Source organism: Pseudomassariella vexata (assembly GCF_002105095.1).
Source record: "Pseudomassariella vexata strain CBS 129021 chromosome Unknown BCR38scaffold_1, whole genome shotgun sequence".
In the NCBI taxonomy this organism is placed as follows: Eukaryota; Fungi; Ascomycota; class Sordariomycetes; order Amphisphaeriales; family Pseudomassariaceae; genus Pseudomassariella; species Pseudomassariella vexata.
Window position 1 is genome coordinate 3,038,306 of NW_024467956.1, and position 25,093 is coordinate 3,063,398.

The 25,093-nt window shown below is 49.7% G+C and overlaps 8 protein-coding genes across 8 annotated transcripts; 4 read left to right on the forward strand and 4 right to left on the reverse strand.

Moving 5' to 3' along the window:
- Nucleotides 1-208: 208 nt before the first annotated feature.
- On the forward strand, nucleotides 209-578 carry BCR38DRAFT_329006 (uncharacterized protein; the record flags this gene model as incomplete). The annotated part of the gene is made up of 2 exons (XM_040854848.1): nucleotides 209-349; nucleotides 420-578. Coding segments are annotated over 2 exons (300 nt in total), but the record flags the coding sequence as incomplete, so codon positions are not given.
- A 468-nt stretch (nucleotides 579-1,046) lies between these two features.
- Nucleotides 1,047-3,700, forward strand: BCR38DRAFT_19320 (uncharacterized protein). Its single transcript, XM_040854025.1, has 3 exons — nucleotides 1,047-1,719; nucleotides 1,770-2,169; nucleotides 2,232-3,700. The coding sequence occupies exons 1-3, from the start codon at nucleotides 1,476-1,478 to the stop codon at nucleotides 3,580-3,582; spliced, it is 1,995 nt and encodes a 664-aa protein (XP_040721338.1). The 5' UTR covers nucleotides 1,047-1,475; the 3' UTR covers nucleotides 3,583-3,700.
- A 612-nt stretch (nucleotides 3,701-4,312) lies between these two features.
- Nucleotides 4,313-5,721, forward strand: BCR38DRAFT_417896 (uncharacterized protein). The gene is made up of 3 exons (XM_040859181.1): nucleotides 4,313-4,535; nucleotides 4,593-4,688; nucleotides 4,791-5,721. Exons 1-3 carry the CDS (start codon nucleotides 4,473-4,475, stop codon nucleotides 5,529-5,531), a joined length of 900 nt encoding a protein of 299 aa, XP_040721339.1. The 5' UTR covers nucleotides 4,313-4,472; the 3' UTR covers nucleotides 5,532-5,721.
- A 141-nt stretch (nucleotides 5,722-5,862) lies between these two features.
- BCR38DRAFT_417898 (adaptin N terminal region-domain-containing protein) lies at nucleotides 5,863-9,321 on the reverse strand. Its single transcript, XM_040859182.1, has 5 exons — nucleotides 9,027-9,321; nucleotides 8,799-8,922; nucleotides 8,545-8,733; nucleotides 6,383-8,477; nucleotides 5,863-6,292 (listed from the first exon to the last, which is right to left on the reverse strand). Exons 1-5 carry the CDS (start codon nucleotides 9,034-9,036, stop codon nucleotides 6,206-6,208), a joined length of 2,505 nt encoding a protein of 834 aa, XP_040721340.1. The 5' UTR covers nucleotides 9,037-9,321; the 3' UTR covers nucleotides 5,863-6,205.
- BCR38DRAFT_359492 (Alpha/Beta hydrolase protein) lies at nucleotides 9,301-10,992 on the reverse strand. Its single transcript, XM_040857148.1, has 3 exons — nucleotides 10,648-10,992; nucleotides 10,469-10,596; nucleotides 9,301-10,416 (listed from the first exon to the last, which is right to left on the reverse strand). The coding sequence occupies exons 2-3, from the start codon at nucleotides 10,532-10,534 to the stop codon at nucleotides 9,529-9,531; spliced, it is 954 nt and encodes a 317-aa protein (XP_040721341.1). The 5' UTR covers nucleotides 10,535-10,596; nucleotides 10,648-10,992; the 3' UTR covers nucleotides 9,301-9,528.
- BCR38DRAFT_417901 (putative ATP-binding cassette protein) lies at nucleotides 10,991-14,094 on the reverse strand. Its single transcript, XM_040859183.1, has one exon. The coding sequence runs from the start codon at nucleotides 13,903-13,905 to the stop codon at nucleotides 11,449-11,451; it is 2,457 nt and encodes an 818-aa protein (XP_040721342.1). The 5' UTR covers nucleotides 13,906-14,094; the 3' UTR covers nucleotides 10,991-11,448.
- A 1,269-nt stretch (nucleotides 14,095-15,363) lies between these two features.
- Nucleotides 15,364-17,085, reverse strand: BCR38DRAFT_404797 (uncharacterized protein; the record flags this gene model as incomplete). The annotated part of the gene is made up of 1 exon (XM_040857883.1): nucleotides 15,364-17,085. The coding sequence occupies one exon, from the start codon at nucleotides 17,083-17,085 to the stop codon at nucleotides 15,364-15,366; it is 1,722 nt and encodes a 573-aa protein (XP_040721343.1).
- Nucleotides 17,086-21,396: 4,311 nt separating this feature from the next.
- BCR38DRAFT_404798 (uncharacterized protein) lies at nucleotides 21,397-23,494 on the forward strand (the record flags this gene model as incomplete). The annotated part of the gene is made up of 4 exons (XM_040857884.1): nucleotides 21,397-21,445; nucleotides 21,482-22,273; nucleotides 22,386-22,742; nucleotides 22,785-23,494. 4 exons carry the CDS (start codon nucleotides 21,397-21,399, stop codon nucleotides 23,492-23,494), a joined length of 1,908 nt encoding a protein of 635 aa, XP_040721344.1.
- Nucleotides 23,495-25,093: the final 1,599 nt, after the last annotated feature.

Below are 25,093 nucleotides of genomic sequence, written 5' to 3' on the forward strand. Positions count from 1 at the left end.
GCCAAAGTGGAACTTGGCCTGCCCAGCTCCCGCGACTTCAACGTCAAACGTGAATCAAGTACGAAGACCGGCGTTCAATTGAGTCCCAATACGCCTACGAACTCATAGCTCCTTGCGGCACAACCATGGCGTCTGGATTCGGTCTCCAGGGAGGTTAGTCTTATTCTATCCTCAATGCTCTCAAACGCTTACTCAATTGATCCCGACAGGCCCGGGCCGATGCTTTCCTTTCTGGCAGGAGGTCTTAGCCTGCTACGTTGTTAACACATCCTCCGAGGACGATTCAGGAAAGAAGAAGTGCGCGCCCGTGTTGGAGGATTACTACGAATGCTTGCACCACAAGAAGGAGGTCAGCAGCCAACGGTCCCCAATGCCATTGCTTCCAGGGACAATGCGAAACTAACACAAGCCTTTTGTAGCATGCGAGAGTAAGAGCTCTACAAGCTGCATTCCGAAAAGCTGAATCTTCAGGGGGACGAGAAAAAGCGCCGAGCGCAGGTCAAATACGGACTCTGGGGTTGATAGACAATGAGGATGCTGCGAATGGGAAGAAGGCCTTCTTCCTGGACAAGGCGTGAGCCGCCCCTGCCGCCCTGCCGCTATCCTGATGTGTATATATGGGACTCGGATTGTATGGAATAGAGGGCTCTATGAAAGAATACGCTGGGACGAGTATGTCTATCGTGGCACAAAGTCTTTCGACCGGTTACGGAAGTGTTGACTGGTGCGGACTATTCAAGCTTAAGATCACATTGGCCTGCGGAAACGGACGAAACAGGGAGCCCAAATTGCTGAGAGATCATGGAAACAATTTCTGGTTCCTCGGGTGTGCCCTGTTGCCCCTTTCGGTGGCAAAGATATTCCAGCGCAAGAGATAGGTTACAACAAGCCAGCATTTATGCAGAGTTCCCCTTTCCATTTTGGCCACTTCGTCTTGTACGCGCATTATAACCCAAGCTCACACGCAAATAGCAAAACCCCGTGATTGGTAATAGACGCCGTTCCCAAAAAATCTATCTCTGTCGATGTAGCACCTGACTAGTTTCGAAGTGCGAGCGTGTTGATTCTGTGCGACAAGGGCTGTTCTGATTTCTATAATTACAAAATTTTGTGGCAGGTTATTATAATCTCTCGGATTTTTCGACAGATCACGAAATGAAGTGATGTGATGGCGGGGTGTTTGGCTTCTGCTGGTTCGGGCAGGCGCGCACATCCCATACAGATATTGCAAATGGGAAGTTACGACCCTGAATAGCTTACTCGGATGGAAGGCAGGACGCAATGCGCGACACAGGTTGAACCAAATTCTGAAGTTTACGCCTTTCGTTGTGGACCAGTCGAGCGACCAGAGCTTCGTTTCCATTCTGGTGACCTACCTGACTCTCGCGTCACGTCACGTCTGCCATTCACCATCACATTTGCATTGTATCTCTACCAGGTACATTGTCAATCACTGGGCAGCCTCATTTGCCAAGATGCCCATCTTTCGTGGAATCGAGATCTCGGTGGTCGCAAGTCGCGAGGCCAAAAGGCTGACTGAATACCCCCATCCCGACGGCTCATCTGTCTGTCTGGTTGCTGCTGATGATGTTCGTACCGAGGCAACAGTTCTTCTGGGTCCGCGACATCCATCTGAGGCTTCGATGCTCTCGGATGGAGATCCAACACGCCAGCGAAAGGTCAACCCTCGTATATCTGTCTACATCCCTTCTATGCCAGGTAAGATTGTTAACACCTTATGCTCTACATCCCGATTGATAATTATCTAGGCGAACAGTTCTGGCTGAAGTATCATGTCATTCGTGTCCCTGAACCAGCCAGCCACTTGTTCTTCAAGATGTTTATGAATGGACGTCTCATCACCTCATGGGGGATCCTGGCCAAGAGCGAGAATAATGAAAAGCACAGCCACCCGCAAAAGTCCCTCAGTGGCACTGTCGTGCGGGCATTGTATGAACCCGGCCAACGATGGCAAGACGAGGCCAGTGGGGTCGAGTGGAAGGATGTTGGAATAGAGAGTCGTTATTTCCATTTCATGCCTGGCTTGGAACACAAGTCTGTGGCAGAAGATGGCGGTCTTATAGAGGTGCAGGTATTTCGTTCTAAAGGGCGGAAGCGTCGCACTCCCAAGATGACGGAGTTCCGTACCCAGGAGCGTTATGGAATCGCGTAAGTCACCACATCGTCGCAACGTCGATATGGAGTTGCAGGGTGCTAATGGGCTTCAAAAGTTCGCCGAGCGGAGGACTGGTCGAGAACCCTCAAGATGCCACATACTACGATTGGTTGCTGATCGACCCGAAAGATGCGCCATATGCAAGCTTCCGCTTCCATTATCGATCTATGAAGCATCTCTTACAGCTCAATCTCATCCCTCAGTCTGATTCTCGGCCTCAAATTCTACGAGACGACTCACGCAACTTCGACGAAGACCAATGCCAGGGTGTTCCCGACTCGTCTCCTGAATTGCAGACTCCTAGCACATCCCAATTCACATTCGGAATCGAGTCGCTAGACTCGGAAGTATTCGTTGATAGCGACAGAGGAGTGGGAAAGGGGGCTGCAGCGAACAACACCCCAGACAAATATTTCCTGAGAAGCCCCCCAGAGCTTCTCCCGTCTGCGGCGTCTAGTCAGGCGATCCCGCAGCCAAGCAAGGCCATACGCGATGCCATTACGCCAGAGATGCTTCAACGACCACTACCAGAGCCTCCCACAACAGACCTGAAATCCCGAGCATCCTCTAAATCATCACTCCGATCTAGCTGCCCATCCCTAACCCCTTCCCTTGCCCAATACGTCGATAGCGGCGAGTTTGGTGATGACGACATTGGTATTGATGTTGCCCGTACGGTCATATCCTCCCACCCGTCGCTGGTCTTGCTGCCTCCGAAAAAGAGCAAGAGCAGAGAGGACGACTCTGATTCAGACTATGAGAACTCGCCACCGTCAACTGTTGCTTCGCTATCGCCCAAACGACCATCCCCGAAGGGCTACTTATCCACTACTGGGAGCGTTCTGGAACGTCAAATTGCGACTTTCAGCTCCCTGATCGCTCAGCCATTGCCGAAGAGACCACGACCTAGGATACCCATGTCCATTTCGGATAGCACATTCTTTCACGATTCGGTTGATGTTGGCTCATTATCCTTGACCGAGTCTGAATGGATGAGACACACCCCGTCCCCAGTTCAGTCGACTCCGTTCGATCGTCTGTGGAGCCCGCGACTGGAGAAGAAACACACCCCGCCCCGCTTGGACGAGCATCACCGTCGAGCCAGGTATAGTGATATCGGACCTCGATCCATTGATGAGCATAAGGCCTGGGACCCAAATACTTCTGCCAAAGCAGTGGAAGCAAACCACTCAACCGAGAAAGCCCACTACACCACCAAGAAACCTGCAAATGAGATAACACATGAGCTGTACCATTCCAAATCGGAGCGAGGTAAAAAATTATATGTGGATAATGGTACTGATGGCAGCGCGGCGCCGTCCAAGGAGCGCCACACTTGGGAGTCTTGCCGTGATTCTAGGCTGAAAAATGGAATGGAGGACGGACCAGCTAGCAACTGGATCTGATCCAATGTTCCTGCGGGTCACTTCGATAGGCCAAGAAACTGTTTTCATGAGTCGAGGTAGGCAGGTCAGAATGCAGCATCCATATTTGCTTGTCCTGAGGAAAACTCTACGCTACACCATGACAGGGCTACTGAACTTCAAGTCCCCAGAACGACGACGCGGGCAACGCAGATAAGAGGGCATCGTTTGCTTCCAGTACCATCCGCATGAATAGTATTATGAATGGTTATTTCAGCTCAAGTATTCCTAGGCAGTCTTGAAGTAACCCATGTATCTATGTCGCTGTTATGCGTGCCAGGCATGGGTAGGCTAGGTATTTCGGACAAATTTCTCAAGATGCTTCCGTTCGCCTCAACATAAACGAATGATGGGTTTTCTTCGCATTTTCTGCGGGACTTAAACTAATACTATTGTATAATATGTTTCCTTTTGTTGACCGTCATCAGAAGTAGCATAGTGCCTATAAATCACCCGCCCTTCAGTGGGACATGTACATGAAGTGAAATCTATGTTTCTGGATAAATCATAGAACTCAGCAATACGGTTGGTCAAATACAAGGTTTCGGTAATGCAGGAGGCAATTAAGATGAAGTGTAGGGTCATTTCACTCTCGGGCTGACGCTCTGGGAGTCCGGAGTCGTCATCATTCTATGACTGAGTATATTCCGGGTTGTGACGCGCCGCCCCCACTTAAGCTTTCCTCTCGACGGAGCTTCTTCCCTCTCTATGCAGCTGCTTTCACTTCATCAGATCTCATTCAACAAACACGTGGGCCTGGGGCTCTCTATCGAAGTCACAATCTGCAAATACACATTTTCGTGTCGTCCCGTCTCATCTGTCATCTATTAATTGATGCGAACACTCTTGAATGGTAAGAGCAGCTCGCCAGGATGGCATCCGCTCCAGCCGGGACGGGTCACTTAGAACGGACTGCGGCAGAGCCACGAGACAAGGCATGTACAATCGACTAGCAGTAGATTATTTTGAATGAAATTTGACCTTTGGTTCAGTCCCTCAACACCGTGATAGTCAAGCAGATTGACGAGATCAACGAGTCAATACGCCTTTTTCGCCTCGAGGTCCCCAAGGACGTGCCCGTCATCCGCGTACGTCACTTAATTCACTTTCACTCATCCCCGGATTCAATTTTCATCCAGTATATCACACTACCTACCTAGCAAGCACAAATAAACTTACAACCCCCACAGTTCCTCCCCGGCCAATGGCTCGACCTCTTCCCCCCCTCCATTTCCAAACCTGGCGGCTTCACCCTAACCTCGACCCCCGCGCAAGCAGCCTCCTTCGTCGCCGACTCGCCACCAGGCTACCTGGAACTCGCGGTCCGGAAATCCCCCGACAACCCGGCCGCCGCCTGGCTATGGCAGGATCCTTCGTCGTCCATCCTCAGCAGCGAGATCCGGGTCCGCGTTGGAGGCAGTTTCGTCTGGCCGCCCCCGGCAATCAACGTGCGATCGCTGCGCAAGGTGATTTTTGTGGCGGGAGGGCTTGGGGTCAACCCGTTAGTTAGCATGTTGGGAGCTATTGCCGAGAAGGGGGATGCGCACACGCATTTGGAGGTCAAGTTTTTGTATTCGATGAAAGATCCTGGCGGGGAAAGGGAGACGGATAAAATGTTGTTTCTAGATCGAATCGCCAACATCTTTGCAAGCGAGAAGGTGAAAGGGGAATTGAAGCTTTTCCTGACGGGTGGAGAGGAGGAAAAGGGTGTGGTGAGTTGTAATGAGGTCGATGTGCCTTTTTGGGGGCGGAGGATGAACGAAGGGGATGTGGAAGCTGCGGTTGGGGAGGCGGACAAGAGGTTCTCGGTTGTGTATGTCTGTGGGGTGCCGGACATGACGGATGGATTTGTGACGCGGCTTACTGCGACGGAGAAGGGCATGGGCATGGGGATGGAAACCCGTCGGGTCTTGTGTGAAAAGTGGTGGTAGACCGGGATACTCTGAGATGAGGTCACAGGAGGGAAGCACATTCACAAACCTATGGTGGCAGATACTCGGCCATCAACAGAGCCTCCGAGCATCTATTCATGTTGCGACGCAACCAACTATACGCTCTGGATCTTCAGTTTGTAGTACATTATGAAAGGCTAGTTGATGATGTAGTTCGTGATTGCTCGCCATCTCCTACTTGTTAACTCTGCCGATGGGCCCTGCTGTTGGGATAGAATACATAGTTGGTGGCTGTCGTCAGGGGTGATCCCGCAGTTTAACACTAACTCTAGTGATGATATGATTATTGCACTTGCTAGCGTTGTATATTGTCGTCTACCGTTTACTGTACGCCTTCCGTGTCTTCAAATCCGCTAATATTAGAGCAAAAAGACCGCTTAGCATAGTAGCTTTCTGACCAAGTTATTACTGACCCTATCTGACAAATTCACATGATATAATTCCATCTGTAATATTGCATATTTCGCCAGCCCAGTACTATTTCGTCCGTCATTGACAACTGTTAGTTCATTCGTTATTTTGAAGACTAAACATTTCGTGCGTCATCTAAATTCTAATCACCAAGTCGCTCACACGCATCCAAGTCAAAACAATAGCTGCAAAAGTGGGATATCGGACACCTGAGCCTCCTTTTATTTCGCGTATGCTAGCACTCAAGATGGTTCCGTCCAGTTCACCTGATCCACAACTTGTCCTGCCGAAGGATGTGAATAACCGATTCTCAAACGTAATCTCAGAGGCTGCACGAATTGTGTTAGTCAAGTTCTTGAAGTGTTGCAAACAAGACCAAAAAGAAGGAAACAGGGAAAAAGAAAAAATTGCCAACTTACTCCCTTGCTACCTATGATCCTCATCATCTGCGTTGCTTCACCACCCGGCGGAATTTCCGTGTTCGAAATACTCAGCAGCTGCAGCTTTTGGGACTTCGGCACCGCAGCTTGTAAACCAGCATTGGATACTTGAACCCCCGAGTTGTTCCGGAATCGGCTCAGAACCTGGACGGCACCCTCTGTGTTCCGCTGGAGTTGCAACGTCACGTTGACGCCGTTGGTGTCGTAGCAAGGGATACCGGCAGGGGCTCGAGGTGCAGCTTGAGGCTGAGGTGGAGTACCCATACCACCAAAGGCATCCAAGCCGAAGCTGGCGGGTGCTGCGGCAGGGGCAGGAGACCCAGATGGGCCGCCGCCAAAGAGATCCATAATAGAAGAAACATTAGATTGTTGCGGCGCGGGCGAACCAGAAGTTGGGCCTGATGAGGTGCCACCCAAGATGTCTGCGAGGAGATCCGTGTTGCTCTGTCCGCCGTTTGTCGTTGACGTCAAAGACGGCGAGCTGGTGTCTCCCATAAGATCCAGCAGATCTTGATCCGTGGTCGGTTTCGCGACAAGTTTGGATTTCCGGTTTGCCGCCCTCTTGGTCTTCAGGCTAGCTTCGCCTAGCACTCGGGACGACTCCTTGATTTGTGGCGGTGGCATCTTCTCCAAAACACCGCGGCGTATCTCATCGTACGAGAAGAGATTGCCATACTCTACGGACCTCTGTTGCACCTCGACGTCCAAGCTAGTCTGGTGTAGCTGAATGAGCCGCCTAATTCGTTCAACCTGAGACGCGTCGGATAGCCGTGTGCTGAGTTTAATCAATGCTGTAACGATGTACTCGGTTGATACTTGCGTGGCGTAACTGCTATTGAGGATGGTGGAAAACAAATCGATAACCTCATGTTCTTTGACCTCCGTGACAAGTTCCTCTTCTTCATACTGACCCCCGCGTATCAACGAATCTCCATATTCGCCGATACACCAAGCTCCGGCTTGGGTTAAGCTTTCTTGTGTGATATCCTTCTTCAGGTTAGCGTATAGTTTCTGAACCGCATAAGTCTGCAGCTCGGGTGTAGTAGCAACAAGTCGAATGAAGGAGGACATGATAGGTTCCTTGACATAGTTTCCAGCCAGAGTCAAGACTCTCAGCATGGTATCAATGTGCCACCTCTTGTTAGGGGAATATCTATCCGCAGCGATGCCGATCTGACTAGTCATGGTAGGCTTGAATTCGTTGTCTGCAACCTCCAAGAATGCCAAGAGCTCCCGGATCAGAACACGGACATTGCTTTCGTTGATGAGCGTGAAACTCAAGTCCAGCGCTCTCCGTCGAATGCTGATATCGGGATCTCTCAAACACTCGAGGATGGTGTTTCGGTGTCTTTGGACGGCATTGGGTTCGATAGCAACCACCTTGATGAGCGTATTCAATGCAACATATCGAATATTATTGTCGCGGTTTGTGAGGAACTTTCCAAGGATGTTGACACCCAGCACTCGGAGTCCCGAATCAGCCTCTATGTCCAGAATAGTGAGTACAGCCTCGTAGAGAATAGAGTTGCCAACATTCTTGGACGAGTCGGTATTTGTCGCAACCTGGGCCAAGATATCATTGATCTGCTCGGTACCCTCGGGGTCGCCACGGACAAGTACTCGAAGCAGCCGCAGAATCTTGACTTGCAGGAAGGGATCGGTAATGCCGGTAACATCGTGTTCGGGGGCATACCCAGATGTGGCAAGCCCCTTCAGCGTTCGCACCAGCACCGGCACGAACTGCTTGTACTTGTCAACAATGCCCTCTTCGCCGCCCTCTTCCTCATCTGCTTCACACATGCTGGTGACGAGTGTGAGACCGCACAACAAAACACCGTGGTTCCTGTCGGTGAGCAATGCAGCCGCCTTTTCAACGAAATGTTCCGTCAGATCGGGCACCTTTCGACATATCCTCATGGCGCACAGGGCGCCTTTTCGTTTAATGTAGGGGTTGCTCGTCGATATTATCTTCTCGATGTCCGAGAAGAGATCTCGGGACATCTCAATGGAAGCAATGTTGCCAAGGGTACAGAGCGCCAGACCGACGACATATTGGTTACTATGGGCAAGGTCACTGATGGGTTGTTAGTATATCTATATGTAGCCGTGGGCATGTTTGGCTCGAGCTGCAGTCCACCTACTTCTGCAGTGAGTTGGTGACTAATGTCAAGACCTCCTGATTCTCGTCGAGCAGCAGGCTAGTGGCCAGGTGTCCCAAACGCTTGTCTGCGAAGCGTGGCGACGCCAGAAGCTTGAGGCATTCTATTTGGCCGAAGTGTGTTCTCTCACCGAGGGTAAAGAGGTACAACAGCTTGGCCACATTGTTACGTCTATCAACCTGGTCAGTCCACAGTATACGCGCTATCGCGGTACCTAGGCTTCATCTCGTTCGCACCTGACATTGTGGTCTCCGCTCTCTTCTCTGAAGCTTGCTCGTATCGACGCGCTTTCCTTCTGAATGACGGCGCGCTCGTCGGCGATGGTCTTGGCCGCACGCACATTGCGGATGAATTGCTTCACTGTGATGGTGTCATGGTCAACGTCGTGGGATATTTCAACCTCCAAGGGGAGAGACATTCCACTTGAGGCCAGCTGTACAAGGCGCGGGTCGGGTTGGACTTACGAGAACTCATGTTGACAGATCACAATCGCCCGCGACGGGCCAGCCGAGGAGAAATTACCAGCACTGAGGAAAGGTAGCTGGCGAAAAGAGCTGGACGGTCGTTACAAAAAGGCGCCGAAGTTGGGTTGATCGAAGCTCGTTGTCTCCTTTGTACGCCTCTCGAAAGCCATACTAAGCAGCTGGCTGTTATGCTGGCCCCACCAAATACGTGGCTCGTGCGTCCAATTAGGTCGGGGTCCAGGTGGTCGTTTCCAAACTTGTGGCTACGGACTTCCACCAGCACTCTCAAATTGATATCTCGAACCGGCAATAGGGTAATCGCACTGAGCAGCTTATGGTAGAGGTCTGAACTATCAATCAATCCCAATTACGTAGCGACGCATATGCGCCGATAATTACTCTTTTCTGAGTCGAGCGCCATAAGCAATGCCTAGCTCTTGCGGTCAACCGCAGCGCCCTTCACTCCACGCTGCTTCCTCAATGCCACCTGCCGGTTTGCCTCTCACAACTTAGAATTAGGCGCATTTTCCGACAGCGGAGTCGGTGCCGTAGTCGTAATAGTAGGAACACGGCTGCTATCAGCCTCAGGCCCAACCCGCTTCAGAATCCAATTCACGACATCCTGATAAAACCCCTCCTTCCCCGGGTCAGCATGAAGCTGGTGATAGAACCCCTCATACGTTTTAAACTGCCCGTCCTCAATGCTCTGCGCCTCGAACCACTCCTTGGCCCTCTCGTAGCTACACGCCTTGTCGTGGTCCCCATGCATGATAACAAGCGATTTGACCTTGGGACTCAGCTTCACCTTGCGCTTGAACAGGTTGTCCGTCCGTTCCAGCAGACTAGCCAGCCCTTCCAGAGTCCCCATGTTGTGTAACAAATTATCGTCGCGGATACTCTGTTGCACATCGGCGTCCCGGACGACGTGCTCGGGCGGTATGACGTGCTCTAGGTGGAAATGCGGCAGTAACCGACTCGCCAGCTTGCCGCTGAGCACTTTGAACCACCCGGGCGTCTCCTCGGGCGCGAACGCGATGAAGGGCGCTTCTAAGATCCAGCCACGGACTTGAGTAATCAAATCCTCGTACTCGGGCGAGCTAGCCAGGGTTAGTACCTCGCCGCCTCCCATCGAGTGGCCAAGCACGAAGATGGGAACGGGCGAGGGCAGCTGCAACCGGATGAAGGCGGCGATGTCGGCAATGACGAGAGAAGTCGGGCCCGTCAGGCCGCGCTGCGACGGGTGTTTGACGCTGCGGCCCCAGCCGCGCTGGTCGAACCCGTACACGGCTATGCCGGCGCGCGCTAACGTGGGGAAAAAGTCGTAGTAGCGGTCCACGTGGTCGTTGAAGCCGTGGACCATGATGACTTTGGCTTTGGGCGGTCCATCGGGCTGTTTTGACTGTCAGTGAGTATGCAGATATGACTGAAGTGGAAATATGCACCATCCAAGTTTTGGTGTGTAGGCTCACATCACCAATGGTGAAGCTGCCTTCGGTCTCGGTGACCATTGTGCAGAGAGGTAGGAACTCAGTTGTGTTGGTTTTAAGAGCCGATGGTAGCAGTCCTTCAGCTGCGAAATTAGCCTCTTATATGTCCTTGACGTTCCATCTTCCGAGCTTACCTCAGTATTTAAGTAGTATTGAGCTTAGCTGAGTTGAGCCAGTGGATTAGGCAGAGTAATCAAACTCTCAAGCCACAACAATAATGTGTATGTGCAAAGTAGGTATCTTGTAAAGACTCAAAAATCGATGTTGTTACTAGCGGACTTATCAACATAATATCTAGAAAATACGACATGGACAAGATAATGGTTCGAAAGCTGAAGGTAGGTCGATGCACACAACGAAAGGGCAGGCAAGCTTGTAATCCTGGTAGCCGGGAGGGATCCTGCAAAAAGTCGGCATCCACCGGCGTGCTTCACATGCTTCAAAAACTAAGCATGTACACCGTCCTTGTGAACTCAGCCTCAATCCCATGACCCCAACAGGACAGAGAGTCCAACTTTTAGCAGCTTCCTTGTCAGCTTGAGTCGTATCTGAGGTTCCTCAACAGTTACGGCTGCCTGAGATGTGGGTCCCAGCAGTTTCTGCTTGGCTGCGTCACTTGGTAACGCATCTCGAGGATTCACTTGTGTAAAACTAGCAAGCTTGGAATCGCACATTCGTAAATTGTCGTTTTCGAACCTCTGTCCGAAAGGCCCTTCAATTGCCTGGCAAGTCCAAAAATGCAAGGTATCGAGTGGAGTGCCAGGGCAAAACCTAATTCTACATGTACAAATAGGATCTCATTGATCTCGATTTCCTCTTTATGACCTGGCTCCCTTCTAAGAAACCTGTCCAAGGTCCGCCCATATATCAAGGACTATCCGTAAAATGCCAAACCTGTACCGCCGTCAAATGCATAGTGTGTGGTATAACAAGAATTATTTTTGAGGCTTTTCTTCACTCGGGACATCAGCCTGGTCTTCTGCGTCTTCTTCTTCTTCTTCCTCCTCCACAAGTTCCTCCAGCTCCTCATCGATCTCCTTAGTGTGAGGATTTCCGAGCTGGCGCGGATCTTGGACTTCGTTGGCACTCATCTGCCACTCCATGAGTTTGCTGAAAGCACTATCTGGATTGGCACTGAGTTCGGAATACGGTCCGATTTCTGCCACGGTGCCATCATTCGAGAGCACAATGATTTTATCGGATCGCTTTATAGTAGAAAGTCTGTGCGCAATCGAGATTGTAGTACTACGACCTTTGAGCAAGTTGGCCAAAGCCGCATTGACGAGCGTCTCTGATTCAGCGTCAAGGGCCGAGGTGGCTTCATCAAGAATGAGAATATCCGGATCCTTGAGCAAAGCTCGGGCGATAGCAATTCTTTGCTTTTGACCACCAGACAGCTGGGCACCTCTAGCACCGACTTGGGTCTCCAGACCCTGCGGGAAATCTTGGATGAACTGACAGTTGGCTTTCTGGGCAGCAGCGATAATTTCGGATCTCGGGGCCTTGGGTCGGCCATACGCAATGTTCTCAGCAACAGTGCCCGAGAACAAGACTGGCTCTTGTGAAACCATACCAATGCGACGACGCAGAGACTTGACGTTCATTGTGGAAATGTCGACTCCATTGATCGATATAGTTCCAGAGGTCGGGTCATAGAATCGCAACAATAAAGATGCAACCGTCGATTTTCCACCTCCAGATGGTCCAACGACACAGACATTGCTACCGGAAGGAATTTCGAAATCGAGATGGTTGAATATAGACACTGCTGGTCGAGTAGGGTATGCGAACGAAACTTTGGAAAACTTGATAGGGCCCTGGGCCGATACGACCTTGACGCCCTTTGTAGGGGGTATGCCAACTACTCTGTCCTGAAGTTCGAAGAGTCGGGTTGCTGCGCCAGCGCCCTTCATGAGCTCCGAAAAAAATCCGGAAACACCGAATAGGCTAGACCCTGCGAATACCGTATACATCATGAAAGACGTCAAGTCTCCCAAGCTCATTAGACCGTCTCGGACGTAGCCACCACCGAACCACAGCAACGCCAAAATCGTCATGTTACCCATCCATCCAGTCGAGGCAAAAAATGTCGCAGTGAATATCGATTCCTTCTTGCCGAGTTGGAAGACCTTGCGAATTTGCCTGTTGTAACGGTGCATTTCCTGAATCTCGCCCGTGAAGGCTTGACTGGTCTTCACGTTGCTGAGTCGCTCCTCTGCAACCTTGGTCAACGTGCCAACATTCTTTTGGATGTCACGGCTGAGCCTCCGAATCGCTCTAGCATAGAAAAATGCAGCACCAGCGACAAAGGGGCCTGCGTACAGAATGACAGTAGTAAGGCCAGGGCTGATCCAAGCCATCGCACACATGCCTGCTATTCCACTAACAATTGATCTGAGACCATCCGAGACATTTTGAGTGATGCTCTTTCCGACAATGATAGTATCTGCGCTCAGCCGAGAAATTAGGTCGCCGACTCGGTTTGCATCAAAGAATTCAGCGTCTTGAATAAACGTCTTCCGATAGAGCTGCGATCGAAGGCGTGCAACCACACGCTCGCCAATAATGCGCAACAAGATGATTCGGCCAAAGTTAGCCGTAGCACCAACGGTGAGGACAGCACCCAAGGCAGCGAAGAACTGGTAGAAGGTCAAACCAAAGAGCTTGGCCTCGTCGGGAGACCCTTTGGTAGCGAGGTCCATAATCTTGCCAACAGACAAAGGGATTGACATGGTTACCGCAGATGAGATGAGCAGTAGAACCACAGCAACACCTAGATATTTGAGCTCTGGGCGAGCAATATACAATAGCCGCCAAATCTCACGCAGTCCATCGAGCCACTTCTTCTTCGAAGCGCCCTTGCCCTCCTTGGAGAGACGTGCTCGTAAATTGACCTGGGCAGCCTTGCTTGCTTTCTCCGTTGTACCAAATGATTCGAGATCGGCCAGTTCCTTCTTGTGCCCTTTCTCAGAGGTCGTCTCTTTAATCTCAGCAATCCCGTCCTTCTTAATAGCCTTGTAACCGTTCTTTTGGGCTGCCTTTGTGGCAGAGAATCGGCGTAGAACAGAGACCGGGGGGCTCCATACTGCGTTGGTCTTGAGATATCGCCGGCCCGCTAATCCACTGATGGTCTTCGGAGTAAACACGGTGGTGAATTGGGATTCGATCACACGTTCTTTGAGAAGAAGCGTACCGCTGAAAAATCCTCTTTGACTCCAGCATCGGATCCCACTACCGGAAATCGGAGGAACAGCTGGAAGTGCCGGCAATACTTTGTGGCTCAGGCCGAGGCCAAGACCAGTAGAATGCTGCTGTGAGCTGCACAGGAACCTGCCAATGCTTGAGCCGCGTTGCGGGAGCAGCCCAGCGCGTCGCACCGCTCCCGAACCCATTTTTGAAAGGCTTATCGATGTCGCGTCGTCATGAGCTGAAGAGCGCTTGATATTACGCACAATCGCATTGTTTTCGGTGAAACTGCCGATTTTTTTTGGGTACTCTGACTTTGTCGATGCGTTGAAGATGAAGTTCACTGAATAGACAGTGGGCTATTTGGAAAGTACGTTCAACAACATCAACCCGTCATCGCAATCGCCGAAGCTCGGGAAGGTACACTACACAGTTAGCGCCGCGCTATGTTGATATTACCTAAGCGATGGGTCTGTACCGCCGCTTCAGGCTGTGATTAGTCACGTGTCTATGCCACTATCCGATAGAGGCGATTGGGCTGGTACTCTAGCGGGGCCTGAACCACAGTTCACCTGACTGTTGACTAAGCAACCTACTTCAATCACCAAGACTACACAGCAAGCATCGCTTGTTGAACAACAATCTAGATCGAACTGGATTGAAGCACAAGTCGCATGTACTTCGTCTCCGGGTGTGATATGTTCCCAAAGTAGTTGATGGAGCGAGACCATACTTGTATGCATGTAAGTCCTGCTAGAGCTGTGGCTTCCGACTGTTGCTGTACACCTACAAATATTGTCGACGACCAAGATGCAGCCAAAGTGAGACCCAACATGCCGAAGAGCCGCTGCCTCCACTTGGTGTGCGTACACAAAGCTCTACCGGTGGAGAAGCATGATTTGAATCATCAAGTCCCTTGAGTTGTCAACTATAAGCCTATTTGCGTTTTGCAGATGGATCCACTGCCTGCCGACGTAACAATATCAACCGATTGGAACCCTCATAACATTCCAGGAGGGCAGAAAGTATCTACTAGGGATGTTTCTTGAGCTGCTCACCGGTAAACAGTTAGAACGGCTGAGCGAAAACAAATACTTGATTCCTATCGCAAGAAGCGCAAAATGAAAGGGTATCTAACCTGTACAAGAATCCGTCATGGAATCTTGGGTGCCATGCCATGAACACAGACTCGTGGGTGAACATCTTGAAGACCAAATCTCTCTCTTTTCACGGCCCCTTTCCAGATCTCCCAACCAGGCCTGGGAGATATACTCAAAGTATAGTTGAGTGATGATCGCTCTGGACAACAACAAACTCCAATGTCCTTAATCCATGCGTTCATCGCCGCAGAAGCGACTTGTGTGCATGTTAACGACGTAAGCTGTCCTCATTGGGACTTGCCTCGTGTCAGGTTCTTCGAGTCTCATAGCTGCAACGACTCCCTTTCTTCAAGAGCGATTCTCTTCTGTAACGGCGACTTCTGGGTGTAAAACGTGAGCACCCCTCACCAGGATTCGCCTCTCGCAAGGTCCAGAGGTTCTTCGGATTTCATAGCTGCCACGGTTTCCATCTCCCAGGAGTGAGTCTCTTCAGGAACAGCGACTTCTGGGCGAAAGATTTGAACAACCAATCCGCCTCGTGCAAAATTCAAGGTTTTAAGGATCTCACGGCAGAGAATCCCACTCTCCAATCACGGGTCTTCTCAGCATCAGCTCCCACCCCTTGCGGTAATAAGCTGGGTTTTGTACCCAGTCCTCCATCGGTAGCGAGCCCTGGGCAGATTTGAAATCGACCTCGCCATACTTGCCGCGGAAAACCCCACTCAGCTTCATAGCCCCTGCCTCGGCTCTGTTGGAAGACATCGACTTCGATATGGTCAGGTATCCCGAGCCCGTCATGGGCATGCCCGTCTCGATGTCGCGGCCGCGCCAGTGGAACTTCTCGGGCGCGCCGAAGACGAAGTCGGTGTGTGCCTTCTCCAAGAGCATGAATCCCTTGATCACACCCGTGGTGAAGACGCCTCGGACGTGGCGGGTATCGTTGTCGACGAGGATCACCATCTGGCGGGGGAGTTTGGTAGGGTAGGCGCCGTCTTCGTCGCGGAGGGCCTCGCTTTCGAGGTCGAATGCGAGAGGGAAGGATTCCAGAAAATCCTTGAACTTGGCCCAGCCAGCGATATCGGATGATGTCGTAGTGGGTTCGGGGAGCGGATGAACAGTGTGGAGCTTCTTCTTGGAGAAGTTAGACTTGTCTAGCCCCGGCGGAGGCCGCTCAGACTCGACCGACCTCGTGATGATAGTCTGATCGGATAGGGATCTAGTCTGCTCAGGTCCGGATGATGACTTCTTGCGGATCAGACTCTGGAGCGCAGGTCGGAGGAATGACTTTCCTAGCTCGCCGGTTGCCAACCCCAAAGTACTCTTACCCTTGGTAGGACCTGGGCCGGGTGCTGGGGGCGCGGCAGGGGACGCGACCGGAGATGCGTCCGGGGTGATAACTGGACTCTCACCCGTGTTTATTCGCTCAAGATGTGCACCGGCAGGTAGCCGCCTCTCCGACCGACTTGTCCGTACTGCCTGGGGGCGCGCGAGTGTCAGAGGTCGTCTTTGCATGATGAGTTGGCTGTTCAGACGGGCTCGGGTTCGCTCGATCAGCGTCTTAATGTCTTGAGGGCGGTTCAGAATCTCAGAGTATATGAAGTTTTGAATCTGATCCAAGGAGAAAAGTTCACGCATCTCCGCAGGCAGATTCGTCACAGTCATGTTGATGACATCCTCAAAGGGTAGACCACAAACAGAGAGTCCCAAGTTTACATCGGCTGAAAACGAGGAGGGGCTACGACGTTGTGCAACGTGGCCCGAAGCATCTGAAGCGCTGCTTTCGTCGAAGAAGCTACAGCTTTGTGATGAGGTAGGGTCTTGAGGCGACGCTGAGCGGTTGGATTCTTGGGTGGTGGTGAGTTTAACGGCTGGGGGGAGGGGGGACCGGTCCAAACGCTTTGCACGCTGGGCTTCTAGGATGGCATCACACTCAATGTCTTCAGGGAATGGCGAATCTGGCCGTTTAGTACCTCGAGTGTTGGTGGTCTGATGGGTTACGGGTAATGAATCGCGGTCCAGAGCGGCTTCTCTTGGAGTGAGGGACGAAATCGGCTGTGATGAGAAGCCCTGAGACTCCGGCACGGCGAACTTGTGAAAAGCCATAGCTCTGGCAGTGAAGTCCGGCACAGATATTGAAGAGGGCTGATCTTGGCCGGACGCTTCCCCAGACCGTCCTTCGGGGTCGCATGACTGAGATCTCTGGCTTCTGTGGCTATAATGGCCGTAATATGAGTCATCCGTGGCAGCGAGGACATTTAGCTGATACCTCTGCCACAATTCTGTCATATATCAGAATTTGATCTGCTACGCGCGGTACAGATCCCCCCTGCATCACTGATCCTCAGAATGCAAAGCACCTGCATAGGCTATGTGGATGAGGGTACCTTCAGGGGCAAGCGAGGATTTTAAGTGCAAAATCCATAAACAAAACAAAAGATGAAAGAAGAAGGAAAATCAAGTAGACAGTGACTTGCCATCGTGGCTGGGCAGTATGCCCCTGGGAGTAATGTAGTCCGAAGAGATAGGGCGGTCAATGTCCAAAGCTTGATCGCGACGCCGAACGGCAATCCGCTCCGAGGGAGAATTTATGCAGCTTTCGTGCGTCTCTTGCGACATGACTGCGATAATTTATTTGGTACTGGTGAAGACGTATATACTGCAAACTGGTCAGCATGCTGCCATGATTTGAGTCACAGTCGCTGGTGCTGGTGGTAGTATAAGGTAAAGTGGATCCTGGATTTGACTTACAACGTGAGGTTACTTGGAGACGAACTTGGTGTGTGCTGGCATCGTCAGTATGTGTGGGATCCTGCAACCGGGTTGCAATGATGCCTGAAACCATTATCACCCGGGTTGGTATACGATATTCATATAGTGAATGAAAATGGCACAAGAGTACAGTGGGACTTACAATATTGTGAGTAGAATTGCAGAACCTGGCCTAGACGCTGTAGCTCGGCGTCAGAAGGCTAGACTGGGATCGGCGAGTTTGACTTGAGCTTGATGCTTGATCTAATCGCGCCTGCGTTGTAGCTCTACCGAACTGTTGGGCACGTTAACGGCGAGATAACGAGGGTAATTGCCGCCGGGGACCAGCCGAAAGTATGTTGCCGACTATCGATGATTCATGCATAAAACCGCACTGCGCGGCTGTCGGTACTACTGCAGAAAGGTTACTATACAATCCGTGGGCTGCGATCACCAAAGTCGAATGTCGGCCATGTGGCTCTTGCTTAGAGTTCGCAGGCATTGAACACGTCGTTTCGGACGAAAGCCGTGTGGGTTAGACGTCGGCGATAGAAGAATCATAGTTTGGTTTCGTTCCATCAACACGAATCGCAACGCTTGGTGGTTGGCACATATGCTATTGGGTTTGAATCATCTCAAAAAGAATGACAGGTCATGTCAAGTTGAGCAGATCCATCTAATTGTTAGCCTCGTCTGGGTTGTTAGTGGCAGGGTGTGCGACTGCTTGGACCTTCTTCTTGTTCTTTGATCCTTTACTACTGCTGCGCCTGCCTCTGATGGGTAGATGAGAAGAGGCTATGACGCCGAGACGACAAAGCAGCTCGAGTAGTTGGGTCGCCAATTGGGAAGATATCAATCGCTGGCCGCACGAGACTTCCCAAAATTTTGAATTCAATCCGACATTTTACAGGTCTAGAGCTTGATAATGGAGATATCCTTTGGTTGTGACTTCAAAGCTGTCACGAGCACTTGCCAGCGTTGGGGTGGTGATTACATTGTACATGCAGAACGACGAGCTGGGATATCAGATGCCGAGAGTCCTCAATGCAGGGGCAACCACTAATTCTAGATGACGACGGAACCAAGGGGTCCAAGGGGTAAAAACTCCCGTGTTGGCGAACGGCGAAGTCACTAACTGATAGACGCCGGGTTGGACGATGCTTGAACTTGAATATTGATATGGCCAATCGATGATTGCAACAAATCATTAAATAGGATAGTCATAGGCATAAATACAGTTGCCGACTTCTCGTAGTAAGATCAGCTTAACTCAGATACACACAGATCTTCCGGCCACAGTACAGATCAGAGCATATTGTTTTTGGTGAATAAGTCTCCCGAGGTTAATTGGAAACCACAATGACAAGTGTAAATACATATGAACAACTCATGACGTAGCCGCCGAGAGATACAAGCGGATAGATGTGCAGTCTAGATTATTCTCACTTACCAAAGTTGCATGCCAAGGCACCCAGCCTAACTAGCCTTCGACAAGAATGCTTAAACCTACCAGGATCACTTAAATGCTGGAATCCAAAGACAGATATACCACAACAACTCCTAGAGCTGTATATGTTGCTCAGAAAGCTCGGACTACTTTGGGCAGAACTGACCCTTCATCGTGTCCTAAAAGGAAATCCATGAAACGTCCACAGGTGGGGTAAGGTCTGAGGCTTGGCAATTCCCTTATACTCGGCCTTGTCAACGTCATCATAGCATATAAATCTAGGTGGAGCCTGTTTGTTCATTTGGGCAACTCGGTGGAAACCCGCTTGCCTCAGTCAATATTGCATGGTGGTCCAAAATGGACTAAACCATAGCTGCACTTGAGATTAAGATCCTGAAGATCGTAAATGCTTTATGCAAAGCTGGAGAAAAGCGTTAAAACAGGCACGCATTTCATTCACATGTTGTTGTCACGGTGTTGGACATAGAAGATAGTTGAGGTATTGTTATTTTTATTTAGCATGTCAGTTTGTTTACTGAGACACGCAAATATATTAAAAGCAGTTCCTATAACGCGATCTATAAGTTGATTAATTACCTAAGTCACTTGTACACTTTACAACTATTATCTTATTGTTAAGATAAATTAACTCTACTGTATCGGATTAATTTAATTAATTGGAACCCTCTTTATTAGGTATGTTTACTTATACGACGGTTACTACGTAGGTAGTTAGTTGTCACAGGTATTCAGTACAAAGTGAAGGACGAGAGTGCTAGAGAGAAGTCGGGTGCTGGCCAACTTAGGGGCACCGGCGGTGTAGTGTAGAGGGCTCAATTACGACAAGTTAATCGCTGCTCCCACTCTAGTTAGAGGGGTCATAGTAGCCTATCTATACATTTCCAATCCTTGCATAGGCTAAGAGCCGGAGCGCCACTGGAGCCCAGCTACACAAGGCCTATAAGCCACTGTGGCTTATTCCCACCTGACATTAGTCTCCCTAAGGTGCTCGTTCTCTTAATATACAACAGTATTCTTATATATTATTACGTGTGTTGTCTTCATAATTAAGTCTATAAAGTCTAAAGTATAAGTTAGCGAGCTATTCTAGTACCCTAGATACTAGTTTAATTAAGGCTTAACTAAGAAGTAGCCTTAAGAGCAGGAGTAGATGTCTTAGAAGTCTAAGTAGCGGGGGTGATTGTCACAAGAGGAGGACCAAGCCCCTATGCCAATAGACTAACTGCTATATACAGCACTATGTGGCTCTGTAATCGCCAGCGCTGTGACAGTGATGCAGGTGCATATCTGTAAGGAAAGAGCCGTTGTGGCGGGCCGGTCTCAGCTGACAAGCTGAGTCGGGAGGGATTCGCCCCGATCCGGTAGAACCCCGGAACCGCCCAGCTTAAGAGGAGAACTCGAGACGCTCGCACCTAGTTTGGATTCTTCAAGAATCAGTCTTGCAATATACTCACCCATACACTGGCTTACTTCTAGCTACCCTTTGCACTACCTGACTATTATATTGTGAGACGTGTGGTATCCTCGTTACAATATCAAGGAGATAATTTAGGGTTAGGGGAGGTTGTACGGGCTTCTAGAGGAGTATCTACCATAGAAACAACCCTTTCTATATCTAAGGGGACGAGTCTAGCTACTTTGAAGCCTAATCGATTATTAGATACCGTTATTGCCTAATTGAATACCGCTAGAAATCTAGGTAAGAAATCTTCTTTCGGGATATAATTTTAGTACCGTCGCATAAGCTCCTCGATAGAGAGACTACATACGCAGTTTAATATACTAGAATACACTATATCTAGAGGTAAGAGTATATAACGAATATATAAATTGTGACGCCGGTCACGATGCCTGGCCCCTGGGCCCCTGGACGAACACAGGGACACCCTAGTATGGGTGTCCCACCTGTACGCGCTGCCCTTTTCCTTATAATGTAGGAAAGGGCACTTGCACTTAGATCTCTTTCTCTCTCTTCTTCAGTTTAGTATTCGTCAACAGAGATAGACTGATGTCGCAACCCTGATTCGAACTTGCAGTGCCTCTGCCGTGTCACATAAATATGTAAAGAGTGTCAGCAATATTTAGTATCTAGTACTGCACTCGCTTGGAGATATACAGGTGTCCGAAATGCACCTGAAACAGCACTGGAGGCGGGATAAACTCTACCTATGTATATAGTTCAGATTGTCCAGACAAGCAGCATATAGAGAATTGAACCTCACTTCCAACCCGAAATCCTACATGGTAGCATCTCATTGCTTCGCAAGATAACTTGCTTCTCCCTTAAACATAGCCTAATGAAAGGCTGTTATGTGCTAGTTACAGTAGTGTGCAGCACCCTTGTTAAATGAACGAATAAGCGCGCAGCCGAACCCCGCAAGATGGCGTCGGCACCAACCGGACAGAAAGCTGAACCGACTTCGCCTACTGGTGGGCCTGATCAACCTACCTGAAAAGGCCTGAAAGTCAAGCTTGAAGAAGGCACGAAGACGCTCCGAAGCGGTCGTGAAATCACCACACCCGCGTCAGCACAAGCCCAGAGGGGCCTGAAAAAGGAGACTAGAGAGTCCCCTTCAGTCCGAACGAAACAAGAACAGGGAGAGACGAGCCAGTCTGCAACTGGCCCTGTCAAAAGCAGTTTGAGCGATGAAGAAAAGGAAGACACCCCTGAAGCCACGAAGGAATCAAAGGGAAAAGGGCGCGAATTGCAGACGAGTCCCAACTACCCCAGTGGCGAGGAAACAGACGACGACCCCGATCCTCATCACTCGAGGAGAGTGAAGCCAAGGACCAAGCATGGCTCTGAGTATCCTGACTCTGATCCAAGCAGTTCTAGCAGCAGCTATGAGCTTTTACGCAAGTCAAAGAAGGAAAAAGGCTCGCATGTGAAATGGGATCGATGGTGTTTCAACCCGGAACTAGACCAATATCTGGAGGGCCTAGACAACTGGAAACCCTTCAAAGATGGAGTCTACGGCGCTTGCCACGTTGTTGGTATCGACACAAAAACCTGGTTAACTACGAAAGGGAAACCAATTTTGCCTAACGACGATGAAAGACTTGCCTCGAAAATCAAGTTGCTAACTAGGAAGTCCTTTATTAACAGCCTTATGGGAATCTTTTCGGGCAAGGAGCTGTGCCAATATCTTGAAGAACAGTTTGAATCGCAAGGCACCAGCAGAGAAGAAGTAACTCTGCATGATATCACGCATCTGGAGTACGATGGCGGTGACCCAGTCAAATTTAATTCTGCTTGGAGTGAGAAAATCAGAGACCAAAGGGTTTCGGGGGAGTTCCCTATCAATATCGACATGGAACGACTGTTGTTTCTCTTCGCAATCAAAAAAGGCACCCCACTTCTATCGAGCAGTGCGACTCTCAGATCGTCAAAATCCGAGCAACAAAATATCGCTTTCTCGAGTTAAGGCTGATTTTGTTGATGATTTTCGACATAAGATTGGGAAACCCACACAGGGAAACGCCGCGAACTCAGCCCAAAATCCCGACAAGAACAAGAGCAAGAAGAAGAAAGGAAGTCAAAATGGTCCTTCGAATGGTGACGAAGCCAACGCTGCTGGCAATGGAAACACGAGGGGGAATAGTCGTCGAAACAGGGGTGGAAGAGGCAGGGGACGAGGCCGAGGACGTGGAAGAGGCGGCCAGAGTCGTTGGACAGCGGATGGCAAGCCAATCTGTGATGAGTGCCAGAGTCCAGGACATATGCGACGTGAGTGCCCAAATTTGCACCAAGGGCGAACTCAGGCTACAGATGCACCGGCTCCAGCCCCGCCGCTATCCCTCGAATGGTTTTACAACCAAGATAACCAACCGGGTGTAGTGCAGACTACACTTGTGAGCGAATCCCCAAAGGACGTTGTCGCCCTTTATACGCTTGAAAATGAGTACCTCGACTGCGTTCAAACCATAGACCTCGGGGATATCTGCGCCAATTCAACGATCGTCAGACCAGCAGGAATCAGCATTGAAACTGGCATGAAATCCGACCGAGACTATCGCTCTTCAATCATCATGGCATTTAGTTCTCCTTTCAACATTCCAGAGAGAACTAGCATTCGAAATCGTACACTTTGGGATACGGGATCAAATGTCGACATAGTCAACGGAAGGACTGATTTGATACCGACTACAGTCAAGAATATCCCTCTGGGAAATGTACGAATACTGACCGGAGCAGGTCCGGTTTTCGCCAGCGCAGTAGGAGTTTGTGTGCGGAAGTTTGTTGGCCTAGACCTCAAATCACACAAAGTCACTACAATATTCACGTTGCTCGTTGAAAGATTCCCTATGAATATCTTCTCGGGAGAAAGGTTCTATTTGTCTGGTCACTCCCTACAAGACAAGAACTTGGTCGCTAATTCAGGGGAGGTTATTACAACCATTGACCCCCGAAGGCGTGGGTTCTATCTCTGGGTGTATGGGCAACCAGAACCGTCAGTTCTGAAGTGTCCTTCACATTGACAACTACAGTCTCAATGATTCAGAACTACGCCAGTTGATCCTTTGGCATAGACGACTTGAACATCCAAGTACAGAACGGTTGAAGCAAACCATTCGTCTAACGAAAGGGATTGATTTAGCGGTAGACAGGGTCCGAGATTTACCTTGTGAGGCCTGCGATAGAGCCAAGATCAAGAAGGTCCTTTCAAAAGGACGAGCAGAAAAGAGCAGATCACCCTGGACAGATATTCTGGGGTGATGTTGGCAAGATAGAGCCTATATCCATTGAAGGTTGCAAGGTCTTCAGCTTGTTAGTTGATGACTTGACCAGAAAGCTCTTTCTTCGATGCCACAAGCAAAAGAATGGTGCTGAGGGACACGTTATAGACGTGCTCACCCAAACCGGAGGCGTCTACGTGATCGAGTAAAACGCCAAAAGACTCGAGTCAAGGAAAAGGATCACAACATAGTGGATGAAGATGTCACTGGAAGTGAAGGTGAGGTCCACCCCAAGAGGGGAAGGCCCAAGAAGGATCCTATTGTAGAGGAAGAGTCAATCTCCACGCCGAAACGAAAACGTGGGAGACCTCGCAAGAATGAACCAAAGTTATCAGACCTTCCGAAGAGAGTCCTCAGACCTAGGACAAAAGCACCACCGAAACCAGGCGGAAACCAGAGTGAAAAGTCGCCGAAACGGAAGCGAGGAAGACCTCACTTCCAACCCGAATTTCTACAAAGAGGAATAATGATATAAGAATACGTACGGATAACGCGTCGCGCATACTTCGGAGGATATTAGCTATATCGGCTACGTTTTAAAGCTACAGAGGAAGTTCTCGTGAATCTAGCTTAAGTATACGTCGGATAATCTTCTATTTTTCTATCGTATTTGAATTCCGCTTCGTAATATTCGTAACATAGCGTAGTTATTTCCTGTTATATCTGCCTATAATAGTGTTAAAAGGGACTTGATAGATATATTTAAGCTTTCTATAACTTAATTAAGGGTTTCAACATTTAGCCTAAATAGCTAATTAAATATTAGCTTTATTTAGGACTTGTCGTATTTTGAATCGTGAAGATTAATTATTCCAAGTTAAGTTAAAAGGTAAAAATATTTATCATTATTAAATACGCCGCAGGCTTGAAGCCCCCAGTACCTCTACTAGTACTCCCGTATGTCAAACCGCGCCCTAATGGCTGGACTAAATACATACACTGCTTGGTCAGTTCGCCCTATTGGCAACTGCGTTGCGTTCGCTGACATACTACGTTGGTTCTCAACCTACCAACAAAGTCCCCCTGAGCGGGGGAAAATTATAGGAAGTTTACGAGTAACTTAGGTGATTGATTCAACTTATGGGTCACGTTAGATTTTTTTAAAGAGCATTAGGTAGCTTCACTATTCTCCTTTGAACTGGCTCATTGTTCGTGTCTTGTGGATCTACCCATCCTCCAATGAAAACGAGACAAGCATAAGATGTCTTGAAGGCACCAGGGTTCTCCGTTGAACCATGTCAGCTTCGACAATGTTTATATTATCAGAGTCACTGACAGGCTTTGCTGCAAGTCGACCAATATGCAGGCAGGCGGTATTCCCATTGCTCAAAAGACGTCGAA

Bases quoted from the DNA above. Each gene is read 5' to 3' on its own strand.
- BCR38DRAFT_19320 (XM_040854025.1), top strand. From the start codon at position 1,476: ATGCCCATCTTTCGTGGAATCGAGATCTCGGTGGTCGCAAGTCGCGAG. The intron at 1,720-1,769 runs GTAAGATTGTTA...ATAATTATCTAG, and splicing joins CTACATCCCTTCTATGCCAG to GCGAACAGTTCTGGCTGAAG. The intron at 2,170-2,231 runs GTAAGTCACCAC...GGGCTTCAAAAG, and splicing joins CAGGAGCGTTATGGAATCGC to TTCGCCGAGCGGAGGACTGG.
- BCR38DRAFT_417896 (XM_040859181.1), top strand. From the start codon at position 4,473: ATGGCATCCGCTCCAGCCGGGACGGGTCACTTAGAACGGACTGCGGCA. The intron at 4,536-4,592 runs GCATGTACAATC...CCTTTGGTTCAG, and splicing joins CGGCAGAGCCACGAGACAAG to TCCCTCAACACCGTGATAGT. The intron at 4,689-4,790 runs GTACGTCACTTA...CAACCCCCACAG, and splicing joins AGGACGTGCCCGTCATCCGC to TTCCTCCCCGGCCAATGGCT.
- BCR38DRAFT_417898 (XM_040859182.1), bottom strand. The intron at 8,478-8,544 runs GTAGGTGGACTG...ACAACCCATCAG, and splicing joins GTCACCAACTCACTGCAGAA to TGACCTTGCCCATAGTAACC. The intron at 6,293-6,382 runs GTAAGTTGGCAA...CAATTCGTGCAG, and splicing joins GGATCATAGGTAGCAAGGGA to CCTCTGAGATTACGTTTGAG.
- BCR38DRAFT_359492 (XM_040857148.1), bottom strand. From the start codon at position 10,534: ATGGTCACCGAGACCGAAGGCAGCTTCACCATTGGTGATGTGAGCCTA. The intron at 10,417-10,468 runs GTGCATATTTCC...CAGTCAAAACAG, and splicing joins TACACACCAAAACTTGGATG to CCCGATGGACCGCCCAAAGC.
- BCR38DRAFT_417901 (XM_040859183.1), bottom strand. From the start codon at position 13,905: ATGGGTTCGGGAGCGGTGCGACGCGCTGGGCTGCTCCCGCAACGCGGC.